General features: G+C 25.1%; 1 protein-coding gene across 1 annotated transcript in view; it reads left to right on the top strand.

The window, feature by feature from the left end:
• The first annotated feature begins 1,494 nt into the window (after positions 1-1,494).
• LOC107440225 (paired mesoderm homeobox protein 2) overlaps positions 1,495-15,970 on the top strand; it is a 31,470-nt gene continuing 16,994 nt past the window's right edge. Inside the window, exons 1-2 of the mRNA XM_016053084.4 lie at positions 1,495-2,076; positions 13,610-13,782. Coding sequence (XP_015908570.1) covers positions 1,920-2,076; positions 13,610-13,782 — 330 coding nt within the window. The 5' untranslated portion in view covers positions 1,495-1,919. The remainder of the gene's footprint in view (positions 2,077-13,609; positions 13,783-15,970) is intronic.

Below are 15,970 nucleotides of genomic sequence, written 5' to 3'. Positions count from 1 at the left end.
TATTTTACTTAAACTGTACTTATAAGAACATTAAGCGAAAAAATATAATTATCTTTTTTTTTCTGTGTAAAAAACAGCCATTCTAATAGTTGTTTAAGAATAAAGGAAAAATGTGGTTAATTGTTTCGTAAAATATAGAGGGAAAGTTTTTAAACTATGATATGAAAAATCAAAAGTTAACAATAACTTCCGAAACATTGCATCTTGGTCCTTTGACGCAGAAATTTTATTAAATATATTTTTTATACTTTTTCATTATTTTGTGTTAATTTAAGTCAAAGTAAGTGAAAAATATTTCCTTTAGCATTTTAATAATTTATGGTTATGAAATAATGCAAGAAACACCGCTGTCTTTTACTGCTTTAAACGTGAAATCTTCAATACAAAATTTTTTTTGTTTAATATTTACACATATATCAAAGAGAAACAGTTATTCGTAATTTAAATTTCCTTTAATTCAATTATTGATATATTTTTTAATACGAATGAAAAAAAATCAAACTACTTTTTTTGGATTTTATATTTTCGTACAAATATAATTCCGAGAATCTAACAAATTTTTTTGGTAAATATTAGACTGTTTTTTATTATTGAAAAATACCAGAATATATTTTTGCTTATAATAATAGAAAATAGTCAAATAATAGTCAAAATAAATGAAAAATATTTCCTTTAGCACTTTAATAATTTATGGTTAATAATGCAAGAAACACCGCTGTATTTTACTGCTTTAAACGTGAAATCTTCAATACAAAATTTTTTTTGTTTAATATTTACACATATATCAAAGAGAAACAGTTATTCGTAATTTAAATTTCCTTTAATTCAATTATTGATATATTTTTTAATAGGAATGAAAAAAAATCAAACTACTTTTTTTGGATTTTATATTTTCGTACAAATATAATTCCGAGAATCTAACAAATTTTTTTGGTAAATATTAGACTGTTTTTAATTATTGAAAAATGCCAGAATATATTTTTGCTTATAATTCGAGCGTCAGAAAAAATATACAAAAGAGACACCGGTATCGCATCTGCGTCAAACGGTTTAAAAAAAAGGGAGGAAAAATGTGGATAACATTTTTATAAAACTTCGAACGAAAGTTTCTGATTTGTAACAAGAAAATTAAAAATTAACAGTATTTTGCGAAACATTGTACCTTAATAGCTTTTGAACGTTTAGTCATGCATTAAAATAATTTTTTAAAAAAATCCCAGTTATTTTTAAGTAATTTTTAGTTTATTTTTTAATTAATTTATTTAATACAACAGTTGAAAAAGGAAATAAACAAAAACTTCATAAAATAGCATTAAAACTAAAAGTAAATTATAAATTTAGTCATAAAAAAAAGTTGTTTGCTCTCAATATCTATAACTCCTTTTTATAAAAAGAAACGCTTAAAAGCTAAACACTACATTACAGTCAGCTACAACCGCATCATAAGATCATTTTCTTAAGATACATCTATTGGGACTCCTCCTAACACCCATCCTCATCCTTTGATAACAAAAAAAGAACACAGGGATGAGTTGATGTAAAGAAGGCGGAGTTGAGATGTCACTCAAGTGCCGCCTTCTGGAATCTCTATTGGTGGAAGATCTTTTTAATGAAACACTTTTCAACTTGAGCATCTGTCAACACTCTGTACCGAATACATCTCCGCACCTCATTCACCCAGTCAACAAATAAGGCGTCAAAGACAACGACACTTACAATATACTTAACCAATATTCTCAAGAATGTTTTCAAAGATTTAGAATCAACATCCATTGGATTAGCCACAAATAAAAACGTCCAGTTAAAAAAGTTTTGGAATAAACACTCTTGGATTACTTTTGAAAAGTTGAATGATCTGCTCAGAATGAATGTTTTGAGTTGATATTTTTTGTGTGTTTTGTATTTTAAAGTAAACCAAAATGGTTGATTTTGGAGCAGCGCAATACGGAGACAATACAAAACGGTTTACAGTTAGTCATTTGTTGGATTTGCCGAGAAATGGTTGTTGTTTTATGCAGGATCAACCTCAACCTCTTCCTCAACAATTAGATATTGAGGATGGTGACAGGACAGAAGGTAGGTATATTTAACCTCTTAACAAATAACTATTTTATGCCCTAGAAATTTAGAAATACAACAAATCTGTTTAAGATTCTGGGTAATTAAATATAAAAGTAGTTTTTTTAATATATATAGGTTGGTATATTTAATCACTCAGCAAAAGGTAACCTCTTAACAAATAACAATGAATTGTCCTAGAAATTTAGAAATACAACAATAAAATTTATACACCAATAAAATTTATAAATTTTTGGGTAATTAAATTTTAAAAAAATAGTTTTTCTTGAAAAAAAAAATATTTAACTTCTTAGGAGAAGGTAAGAAGATTTAACCTCTTAACAAATAACTATGTTATGTCCAAGAAGTTTAGAAATAAAAAAACCTTTATAAGTTTCTGCTTTTTTAAGTACAAAAGTAATTTTTAAAATGTATTACTAATATAAAAACTGTTTTAGGCCTGTGAGTTTATTTAAAAATATTTTTTTAACAAAATTAAACAGAGATGCTAAGAATAGAACAAATATTTATAATATTTTTCTGGATAATTAAATGTAATAGCAAAAGCTTTCAAATTTAAGACAATTGGTGAAAATAATGCACATAGAATAGTAATAAAAACAAAGATGAACATATTTTTTGACGAAATATGTATAAAAAAATAATAAATTAAAAAAAAACTTTTCTAAAAATTTTACTAAAATAGTTTTAAGAAATGCTTTAAGTGGAGATACATTAAAAAATGATTCATATAATTATATACAACTATAATTACAATCGAATTGTAATTACAGTTGCATACATAGTTGGTTTAATATAGTTATATACTAATTGAAATTACAATCAAAATACTTTTAAGAATACTTTTCAAGTTTAAAAAAAAGCAAGTTTAATAAAAACTTTACTACAGCAAAACTTTACTACAGTTAAACTTTTTACTACAGCAAAAGGAGAAAAATTTTCAGATAAATAAATATAGATATTATGATGTGATAAAACATTTTAACAATTATTAAATGAACAATTTAAAAATTAAAAATTAATTAATTAATATTGTGTAACATTTGCATGACAGAAATTGAGGAAATGATTTTCAAGAAAAAATGTCAACTTTTTCAATTATACAGATGTCTTATTTGTACGAACTTTTCATGATAGCTGAATATGATATTATATTTATTTATCTGTTTCTGTAAGGATTAATGCGTTTGGGTGTCTGTATACAGTAGGCTAAACCCTCTGAACATATAAAAAGCCAATAATCCTTTGTAATTTTTTCAGAAACGAAAAACCTGATAATTCAATCATTCCATTATTCAAAATTATTTTGAAGGAATAAGACATTACGCTTCTCTATAATATATTTATAACATAAGTATATAATATATTAATATTCCTTATAATATATCCCTATAATATTCCTATATTATATTAATAACATAACACAAGTAGTAGTCAAAAGTAAAAAATATCAAATTACAATTGTCAAATTTCACAAATGTCCAAGCACCTTTTTTCATAAAATTACTTTATACACTGAGAAAAAAGTATGGTTATAACTAGCAGAATATGGTAAAATTTGCTGTATTTCGGGTTCCATGAGAACGTCAAGAAGCCCAGTAGTTCTTACCGAAGAGCTCTGGCAACGATTTTGGTAAAATTTTCTATAAAATATAATTTTAATGTGATAAAATTTGGTAAATGTGGTAAATTTTGGTAATTTTGTCAGGATACATTAACGCATGACATAAAGAAAATTTATTAGATTAAATTAGGGTTTTAATTTGTATTCTTTACCATATGGGCGGAAATAAGAACTATAGTTTTGAAAACCAGAATTTTCAGTAAACCGTTATGATACGAACGGAAGAATTACAAAAAGAATGGTTTAAATACCGTTTATTTTGGTTTATTAATCAAAAATATATTTTTTTACCGAAATCGTTCTTGACATACAGTACGGTAATATTTACTCAAACCTTAAAAAATTCATTACATTATTTGACTTGAAACTTCACTAATCGTTATCATTTTACCACTTGTTATCGTACACTTAGATAAAAAAAAATTATAGACGAAACTATCAGAATATGGTAAAATTTACTGTGTTTCTGGCTCTATGGGAAAACCAGAAAGTTCGATATTTTTTGCCGAAGCGTTTTGGTAATGATTTTGATAAAATTAATAATAAAATGTGGTTGTATTATCTGTGATAAAATTTGATAAATGTGGTAAAATTCAGTTATTTTTTCTTAATACCTTAGAGCATGGCATAAAGACGATTTATTCGGTTAAACTTACTTTTTTTGTATTTTTTTCTAAATGCGCGGTAATGAAAACTATAACTTATCTTTGAAAACCAGAATGTCATGTAAACTATTACCATAAGAAAGGAAAATTTATCAAATGAATTGTTTAAATACCGTATATTTTTTTTTTTTTTTTGTTTTATCTTTAAAAATAACCCGAAAATGTCATTAGCATACAGTAAGGGAATTTTAACAGAATTTTTTTCTTCCTGTAGCCATGCAATGGATACGATGATGCATTTCAGTTTTAGAATTTTGTTTCATCTGTACCATGCGAGCAAATCTTGGTATCAATTTCAAATTTTAGACAGGATTATATTTCAAATGCTAATCTTTGTATTAAATTCCCAAGTTTGAACTTTGAGATTCATAGTTTTAATGCATACGTGTATTTCACGAATTCCAATCTTTAAAATGGCAATTTCAATATTATTTTAGAAGCAGTAACATTTTAGAGAGAAATCTAACAAACAACGAGTTTATATTAGTTTATGTGACTAAATTTCAACGTTATGAAACGAATTTTATTTCAAAAATAAACACCATACACAGAGAAAAAAAATCCTGTTAAAATTACCGTACTGTTTGGTGATTGGTTATATTACATGCGGTAAGATTTGGTAAATATGGTAAAATTTAGTTTTTTTCATGATACCTTAGAGCATGGCATAAAAAGCATTCTTTCGGTTAAATTTACTTGTCTGTTTTGTATTTTTTTTCTAAATGCGCGGTAATGAGAACTGCAAATTTGAAAATCATTATTTCTTGCAAACCATTAACATAAGAACGGAAAAATTATTGAATGAATTTTTTAAGTACCGTATATTTTGTTTTATTAACCAGAATTATGTTGTTGTTTTTTTACACCAAAAGCGTAATAACAAACACTTAGTGTAACTATACAATGGTTACGATAACATTTTTAAATTTCCTCTCGTTTGTTTGTGGAAACTAGTTTTAAGATTCTGTTTCATTTGTACACTATGTACAAATCTTAGTATCAATTTCAAATTTTAGGTAAGATCATGTTTCAAATGCTGATCTTTGCATTTGCGCAAACATTTTAGTTTAAATTTCTCGCCTTCCTAGTCCTTTCGCATTCTTAGTCACGTCTTTAAGGTTGTATCTTTACTTTAAATGAGAAAACATTTTACAAATCGGCTAATTTAGGCGAGAGAAGAGAAACTAAATTCCTAAGTTTTCAGTGCGAGATTTATAGTTTTAACACACAGATGTGTTACATGAACACCGATCTTTTAAATGGTAAATTCAACTTTATATTTGAGGCCGTGACACTTCAGAAAGAAATTTAACAAACAACGAGTTTATAACATTTAACGTAACTAAAATTTTAACTTTCTAAAAGCCAATTTAGAATTTAACTTCAAAAATTTACAAAGAGAATTTACATAGAGGAAAAAATCCAACTAAAATTACCGTACTGTATAGTAATGACATTTCTGGTTAAATGAACCATAATTGTGATCAATGAAACCAAAATATATGGTATTTAAACCATTCATGTAGTAAAATCATAAAATCGAAAGTTTGATGAGAATTAAAATTTAATGAATGCGAATTTGTAAAATAATTTTTATAGTAAGTTGTTTGCAACTCAGCAATAATCTATTAAGTATTTGTATAGCTAAGTGAGGTCAGAAGAAAAAGCATGTTTTAGTTCTCAATGAACTGCAAGGAAGAATTTCTCAAAATTGAGTGAAAATGTGTCAAAACAGCTCCGAAACAAATATAATCAAATGAAAAAAACGTGTACTCATTTTTGTGTATAGTGACATGCTCAAAGCAGCATATACTTTTTTTAGCTAAAAATGTGCTGTTTTGAGCATGTCACTAAACTCAACAATAAACAAATGAGGTATTTTGACACATTTTTGTTCTTTTTTAAGAAACCTTTTAACATTTTACATGATGCACAGAATTGGCATATAATTTTTTCTTTTTTTTTTAAACATCGATTCCATTTTTAAACAATGATTTTATAATATAAAGAACATTGTTTGCCAGATTTAAAATACAGAAAGGATAATGATTTTAAAAATTGTCTTTATTGTAAGTAGAAACTTGATTAATATATTTTTAAAGAAAAACCTTTCACATTATTAACATTAATTAAAATAATGTTTACATTTAACAACTGTAGCTAAGAATTCACTTGTAAGTAATTTGATTATTTGTCATTTAATATTGTAAAACAAACTGCGTTTTAAATCATGTTGAAAAATGAATCGAAATTTGAATTAATAACTTTTTTACCTTAACCCTCAATTCTTTAAATTTTAATTCTTAACACTTAATCCTTTTACATTTTTATATAAAAGCTGCAAATTAAAATCTTAAGGTTTTCGAAACGAAATGTTTATTATATTATATGCTATTATATGCTTCCAGAAAAAGAGTTAGAACTATAGCAAGTTTAACAATTATATCATTAATAAAAATGAAATCATATGAAATATTGCAATGCGATACAATTTATTTTGAGATCAAGAGTTATATAATTCTTATTTGATAATTTTAAAGTTTTTTGAAAATAATAAATTAAAAATCTGAGATTTTTTATGGGCATTCTTACAAAATGTCACCTTCTCCACTTAAATTAATAAATAAATAAAATGAAATTCAAATTTTTTAATATTGTCTAAAAACTATTTTCTTAGTTTAAATTTTTGTCAAGACAGTACTTTCTTGACACAAAAAAGTACTTTCTTGAAAGTACTTACTTTCGTTTTAGAACTAGCTTAATTTTTTTTGCCTAATAAAATGACGAAAATAAGGGTAAATTTTTTACACAGTTCTACGGTTCATTTTAGATGAGTTTACCGAAAATTTTTATTTTCAAATTTATAGTCCTTATTACCGAACATTTAATAAGAAATACAAAACTGAGAAGCAAATTTTACTGAATAAAGGGTTTTGAACCATGCACTAAGGTGTCATGATAGAATTACCATATTTTGCCACATTTAAAAAATATTATCACATATTATAAAATCATTGTTTATTGTTAATTTTACTAAATTCTTTACCAAAGCACGTCAGTAAGAATTACCGAGGTTTTTGATTTTCCCATAAAGTCAGAAACACGGTAAAATTTACCATACTTTGGTAATTTTGACCATACTTTTTTTTCAGTGCAGAATATTGTAAAATTTTTAACATAGCAAGCAAATTAAAAAACATCAAAAATATCCAATTTTTATTGAAAAAAATCGTTACATATTTCCTAATATTTGGGAGTATAAGTTGCATTAAAAAAATTATGAATCAGCACTTTCACGATTTATGAAATTTACTTTTTTTTAAATTTATGTATGTAAAAGTTATCATATGGTATTTAAATATAACTAAAACTATTAAAGATAGAAAATGCTTTACATTTTAATTGAATCGGCTTATTTTGAATTTGTAAAATTTGTCTCTGTTAGAACTTAGGAAACTATGTTTGATAATACACGCAACTTTTTACAAATTAATAATATCAATGCAGTTTACAAAAGCATTTTTTTTATTTAAGTAAAACAACTTGTGAGAAATGTGACATAATTTCAAGCTACGAATAATAATATAATGAAAAGTATTAATTTTTTTTAACTTTTCAATCTCACAATGTTACACAGCTAATAAAAATATGCAACTCTGATTGCTAAACAACTAAAATTGGTCATAATGTCAGCATATCTATTGCTACTATTATTTTTAAATTATAGTTATCTTTCTCTTTTTTATTATCATAAAAAAGCAATTCAGCATCTAAAAAAATAGATGGCTAAATAAACTTTAATAAACTAATTTTAAGTACTACTTGAATATTTATCATACGCTAAAATTAAACAATATAACTAAACTAAAATAAGGCAAACCAAATTATCATTAAAGCTATTAATTATGTCCCTCGTGATACAATGATTTACTTAAAAACGAAAGGAAAAAGTTTAATATTTTTAAAAAAAGTAAAAAAGTAATTTAAAAATACATATATATTTCTTCCAAAATAATTTTAACTTTTTTTCTCGGGCAAAAAGACATATTTAACTACAACTATTTTATTTGTTAATGATATTCTTAGAATTTTAATAAATCAATTGATTTCAAATTAGGGAAAAAAAGTATTTAAATGGTCTATAAGGAAAAAAAACTGTTTTACGTTTTAATGCCTAAAATGAGAAAAATATTTAAATTAATTAAAAATTGAATTATTCTGAAATAAAATCACTTTTATTCCTAATTCATAAAAAATCATTGTTATGTTTCCGCTATCAATTTCAAACGCAATTTAAATGTTTAGAAAATAAGACACAAAAAGATAAACAAAATAATTTTATCAAACTAATAAAAAAATCAGTAACATGTAATTATTACTGAAATCGAAACGTTCGTTTTTTTTCTAAGAAAAATAAACAACATTTAAATTCAATTAATCAAAGCAATATTTATCGTTATTAACACACCTTACCGTCATCTAGAGTGAAATCGATCAAAATTGCATTGTGTGCTGAATTGAAAATGTTTTTATTTGTATTCTTAATTCTCTTTAAAATACTTTCTCTGTTTCTAACAAATGAGTTTTCAAAATTGAATAAAAAGGAAAACAAAACATTAATTTCATTCATGAGAAGTCGCAAACATTTTTAAATATAATGACAAAATTTTAAAACATTGAACTATTAAAAAATCTGGATCAATTTACAATAAAAAAATATTGACTACCTGAGTGCAATATCCATGAAGTCCATTTTATAGTAAAAAAAAAATTTTAACGTCAAATTTTCTCGCGTAATTTTTACAGTAATATTTATTTAATTTCCGTGATTCAATGATTTTACAGTAAATATTACTGTAAAAATTCTGTACTGTGATTTTACAGTAATATTTATTTAATTTCCGTGATTCAATGATTTTACAGTAAATATTACTGTAAAAATTCTGGTATATTAGATTTAAAAAATCGATTTCATTCTAAAAGGTACTGGAACACTGAGTGCCAGTACGTTTTACTGTAATTTGATCCGGGATTTTTCACAGTTTGCAAACATTTTAGAAATTAAAATAGCGCTTTTGTTTTCCATTTTCGAAAGCTAATCCTTTTCACGCAAAGTATATTTTATCAATAGTCAGTATAATAAACAGTATTGTAAATATTTATAAAATTTTACTTTATTCCATAAGCTCTATATCTGTATTTTTGTTCGGAAATACATATTTCCTATATTTCAATTAAACTTATGATTTTAGCGGCAAATGCATTTTTATTGTTAGCTCTACTCGTTTAGAAAAGATCATACAGAAAAATATAAATATTTAACTCTTTATATTTTCTCTTTCTTTATTCTGTAAAAAAATAATTTTCTTTGATATCTATATATGTATATGTTTAATATCTATATATAATATTAAGTGTATATAAATAATTCACTTAATAACTCAAAAAAAAATAAATGTGCTGTAGTTGCAATTTAAATAATTTTAAGAGAAATGATTATAGTGTTTTTAAATAGAATTTCACGTTACGTTCAGTTTCCGCATTTTTGTTCGGAAATTTATATTTTCTATGTTTTAATTAAGCTTTAGATTTTTGCCGCAAACACTTTTTAATTGCCACTTCTTTTCTCATAGAAAAGATCATAAGATCAAGAAGATATTTAAAATTTTTATTAATTTTTGGTTAAAAGATCCTAACATATTTAAATAAAAACTTTTAATATTTTCTCTATTTTTTTTCGGTAAAATGTTAACAATCCTTGTAAATCCTGCTTCTAACTATATGTGACAAAGTTTCAATATAAACATGCATATCACTCAAAATAATAACAATGATTTCGTCTGCAATTAAAGATCACAATTTGTGGATTTTCAAATAAAACAAATTGTTAAACACACTTGAAATAATCCAAAATTATTCCCTACTTTTATGAATGCACAAAACAGATTTAAAAATATTTTCTTTTATTAAAATTTTTTTTTCCTTTATCTAAGAAACGATCAGGATTAACTAATTTCCTTATTTTGCTTCTTTTATATTTTCACTTATTAAGTGAAATTAAGAAAATATATATAAATAAAGAATAAAAAAGATAATATCTTTGTAATATAAAAATTGAAAAGCAGTTTACCAAAAATAAGTAAAAATGTATTAGTTTTAATAAATAAAATACAAAATTCTATAATATAGGCATAATTTAAGTTTAAAGCAGGATCAAAAAGCAAAACCCTATTAAGCCATACTTTTACTAAAAAAACTTTTTATAAGAATGAAATCACTCTCAAAAAGTTATAATTCATTTTTAATTCCATTATTACTTCTTTTTTCTAAAATAAAAACTACGATGCCACACATTCCAAAATTGTTATTTGTTTGTTTTTTCGTATTTCATAAAATTTATAATGTTAATTTATAATACTAAAATGACACTAATCTAAAATTATTATTTTCCAATGTCATATAAAAATTACTTCAATTTGAACTTTTATTAAAAGTAGTTAAGTAATATATTTTTTTTCAAATACGCATAAGAAATTTATATTAACCCATGCATAATTAATATACGCATAAATTTATGTCATTATACGCATAAAAGTTAAAAAAAATTTAACCTATTTTGTTATTAAAACCACTTGGAAAATCTGTATCTTTCGCGTATTATTACATTTCATATTAGTTATAAAGCAAAATTGTACCATTCAAATTATCTATAAAATTTAAACTGAATACTAAATTATTACATACTACTATAACAATATTTTAGAGTATTAAGCAAAAGAAACAAAAACAAACTGTATGATAACTTACATAATTTAATTCTTGCATACTAAATACTTAAATTTAAGAAAGTTGCAATTAACATTTGTTGCAATTTTGATAAGGTAAACAATAAATATATGATTTTATTACAATGCTGTTTGGCTGTTAATTTAGTAATTTCAAAATGTTGCTTTAGAACACGGCATGAAAACCTTTTATTCGGTTCAATTTACTTTTCAATTTCGAATTTTTACTAAATATGTGTGTGTATTTTAACTAAAATAATTCATTCAACCTGAATTTCAGGTAAACCATTACCATAAGAAAGGAAAAATTACTAATTGGAAGAAAAAAATCTATTAAATCCGTAAAATCCATTTTTATCACAAAATTTCATGCCATTATTTTTACAGTAATGTTCATTAAATTTCAGTGATCCAGTGATTTTTTAATAAATGTAACTGCAAAAATATCAGATATTTTGTTCCGTAAAATTTTACAGTAAAATATGAATTATATGGTAAAATGTAATGACTTCCTGAGTGCTGGTACTTTTTACCTCAATTTGATTCGGAATTTTTTAAAGTTATTTTAGTGTTACAGATTGATTAAGTGTTTCAATAAATTTACTCGTTACTTAATATTTGAATAAGTCTGAGCATGAGATAAAAGGAGATGACTTTTTCGGCTTTTTTGGCAAAGGTGCTAAATTTTACATTTATGTTTTAAAAAAATTTAACTCTCATCTCATAATAGAGAGGCAAACATTTTAATTGCTTATTTAAGTAAAGAGAAAGAATAGATAAGCTTTTCAATTCTTATCTTTTTTTCAAGAAATAATCAAATGGAAATAAAGAAAATCTACATAAGGCTTAGTCGAATTAAATAAAAAAAAATAGTTTCTGTATTAATTTGATGATATGAAGATAATTTTCCTTCCAATTAGACGGAATGTTCCAAGTCAGCAAAAATTTACAGAAAAGTATAAAAAACTATTTTAAAAATTAGAATTTTCCGAAAGAAACTGTCTTAGAGAAATAGTAAGCTTAACAACAGAAAAATACACGTTTCTACAAAAAGTTCATTGAAGTTTTAGAATAATCACGTTAAATGCTTGATCTCGGTAGATAACGTAAGGTACGAAATATTAATCATCATCGTTCAAGTTAAAATCATTAGTTAAAAATCATTTATCGTTAAAAATCATCATTAAATTTAAAATCATTACGGTTACGGTTTAGTTAAAAATCATTAATTACCAGTCATTAATATAAAAATGATATTTTGCAGTGGCTAAAATTATTTAATCTGAAAATATTAATATTCTTGATTCACAAGATTTTTAAAATACATCATTATTTTTACGCAGTTTTTCTAGACATTTTGAGGAAATTTTTGGAATTCCTACTTACTCTCACTGCACAAAGGATTTGAAAAATGCAACAATCATAATTTTTTGTTGCATTTTGAAAATTTTTTAAAAAATAGGGTAGAGTTGGGCAAAACCAAGTGAATAAAACCAAGATCCGGCATTTCTAACTAAACTAATACTTCCAGTTATCAGAAATCAAATTGAACTAATTAAAGACAGACACCATGATATTTGGAGAAGCATGAAAAACAGAGTAAGCTAGTTTTTTATCAATGCCAGCGCTTTCAAAAAGCACTTTAGAAAGCCAGCACTTAAGAAAAATTGTGATTTTTACTCTTTCAACTTAATTTTGTAACTTCTAATAGCTTAAAAATTTATTTTATGTGAATTAATCACCTTATTGCGCTTCTTTTGAGCCATTGTTTTCAATTATTAAAACGGTTTTTTAGATCATGTTTATAATATGCTAAGCGATTTTTCGTTAAATGGTGAAGTTTATAATATGATAAGCCATTTTTTCTGATAAATAGCAATGTTTATAATATCCAAAGCCTTTTTTTTCTCTTAAATGGCGATGTTTTTAATGTGCTAAGCTTTTTTTCTGTTAAATGGGAATGTTCATGATATGATAAGCCTCTTTTTTTCGGATAAATGTTGATGTTAGTATCAACTAGCTGTTTTTCAACCGGAGCATGAGTGAGTAGTTATATTTTGTCATAATTCCTAGAGGGTTGAATAAACGTTTTCAACTGTAAAGATGAACACGTGAAGTCTGTAGAGTTGCAGTGATCAAAACAAATGTTACTAAAACTACAAACAAATGTTTCGCTGTTGCAAACAAATATTTGCAACAACGAAAGCAGCCATATCAATTAATAAACATTTAGATTATTTCAGAAAAGTTGTATAACGATACTACCAAAAACCTATTGTAACGATCCAAAGATTTTTTTTTCTAATTTTTTTCTGATTTTTGTTTTGATCTGGAGATTTTTTCTTAATTACATATCGAGCACTCTTTCTCAACACTTCTGATTTCAATTTATACTATTTTCATTCTTGTTTATTTCGATAAATACACAGTAACTTATTTCTGTTTTACCATTTCAGATGAATCTGGAGAAGGTGAAAATCACAGAAAAAAACCAAGAAGAAATCGAACGACTTTTACAACTCATCAACTAAATGCTTTAGAAAAGATTTTTGAAAGGACTCATTACCCTGATGCATTTGTTAGGGAAGAATTAGCTAGAAAAGTTAATCTTAGTGAAGCAAGAGTACAGGTAAATTATTAATGCTTTAGAAAAGCTTTAGAAAATGCTTTAGGAAAGCTTTTTGAAAGGACTCATTACCATGACGCATTTGTTAGGAAAGAATTAGTTAGAAAAGTTAATCTTAATGAAGCAAGAGTACAGGTAAATTATTAATGCTTTAGAAAAGCTTTAGAAAATGCTTTAGAAAATATTTTTGAAAGGACTCATTACCCTGATGCATTTGTTGGGGAAGAATTAGCTAGAAAAGTTAATCTTAGTGAAGCAAGAGTACAGGCAGAACTAATTAAAACCACGCCACACAGCCAACTTAACAAGAGTTAGAAGTGGCGATACTGCGCCAAACTCAAACAAATAAAAGTGCTTGAGTTACTACACTAGCAATTTCTTATGAATTATGTTTAATGCAAAAACAAGAGAGAAAATTATAAGTCTTGAAACCCGTAGTAATCTGCATTTTTAGTCAGTCTGTTTATGACGTTTTATAATATTATAAAGCCAATGTAATACTGAAAATATCTCAATAATCAAGTTTTAACATTCTCTGAAACAAAATTAGTTATTTTGTTATTGAAAATTTTAAGCGCAAATTTTATTTTTCATGCTTTTTTTCCAAAAAAAGGTTCTGAAAAGATATTGTCACAACTATTCCCTCTTCTACTCTTAATTCAAAAAACAGTATAAAATGTTTAAAAAATAAAAACTTGATTAATGTTAGTAACTACGGGCCTCGTAACTCTAAGATTAATGCCTTAAGGTTATGGAACCCATAGTTACCAGCATTTTATATCAGTCTCATAATGATGTGTTAAAATATAACATTGAAAAGATATCTCAAAATAAGTTCTTAGCATTCTCTAAAACAAAATTCATTTAGTATTGTTGTTGAAAATTGCAGGTGTAATTTTTGTTTTCCGTAATTTTGTTAAAAAATTTTTTATTATTTACAACTTTACATTTTACGACTGCAATCAAAACTAGCTTTTTTAATCCTAACTAAACAAACAGTATCAATAGTTTAAAAACATAAATTCAAGATTAATGCCACTAAATACGGGTTACATGACTTTCAAAGATCATCCTCACCGCCATGGAACCCGTAGTTATCGACATTTTACATCAGTCTCATTTATGATGCGTTAAAATATTATAAAATCAATATAATATTGAAAAGATATCTCAAAATAAATTCTTAACATTCTCCTAAACGAAATTCACATAGTATTTATGTTAAAAATCTCAAGTAAAATTTTTTTAATGAATTCCCGATTAATGCCACTAAATACGGGTTCCACGACTCAAAGATTATGACCTTGTGGCCATGGAACCCACAGATAGCTTCATTTCATATCAGTCTCATTATGATAGATTAACTTATTATGAAACCAATACAGCATTGAAAAGATATCTCAAAAAAAAAAGTTCTGAACATTCTCTAAAACAAAATTCCTTTACTATTGTTGTAGAAAATTTCAAGTGCAATTCGTGTATCTCGAAGAAAAAGTATTTAAAACCTTTATTTTTTACAACTGCAATCAAACCTAGCTTTTTAGATCCTAACTCAGCAAGCAGTAACAATAGTTCAAAAATTAAATTCACTAAGTACGGGTCCCATGACCCCAAGATTAATAGCTTGAGGTCGAGGAATCAATAGTTATCTACATTTTATGCCAACATAATTATGATGCGTCACAACATTATAAAATCCATACATAACAACATCCAACAACAAAATATCTCAATCTATCCCCTATATTCTCTAAAACAAAGTTATATAGTATTGCTTTTAAAAATGTCATGTGCAAATTTTTGTTTTTCACTTTTTTTTCAAATAAAGTTTTAAAGAGCTTCAAAAAAAATTTAAAAATCTACATTTTATACCAATCTTATTTAGAAGTGCTACAACATTATAAAACCTATGCAACATTGACAAAATAACTCACTCTGTCCTCCATATTCTCTAGAAAAGTTATGTAGCATTGCTGTAGAAAATTACTTATGCAACTATAATTTCCCACTTTTTTTTGTAAAAAAGTTTTAAAGATCTTAAAAAGCTTTAAAAATTTACATTTCATGTCAACCTTATTATGATATATAAAAACATTATAAAACCTATACAACATTAACAAAATTTCTCATTCTATCCTCTGTATTCTCTAAAACTTATGTAGCATTGCTCTTGAAAATGTCTTGAGCAATT

Source organism: Parasteatoda tepidariorum, chromosome 12 (genome assembly GCF_982258835.1).
Source record: "Parasteatoda tepidariorum strain Cologne lab strain chromosome 12, Ptep-v5.0, whole genome shotgun sequence".
Taxonomy (NCBI): Eukaryota; Metazoa; Arthropoda; class Arachnida; order Araneae; family Theridiidae; genus Parasteatoda; species Parasteatoda tepidariorum.
This window is presented reverse-complemented; position numbering and strand designations above follow the sequence as displayed.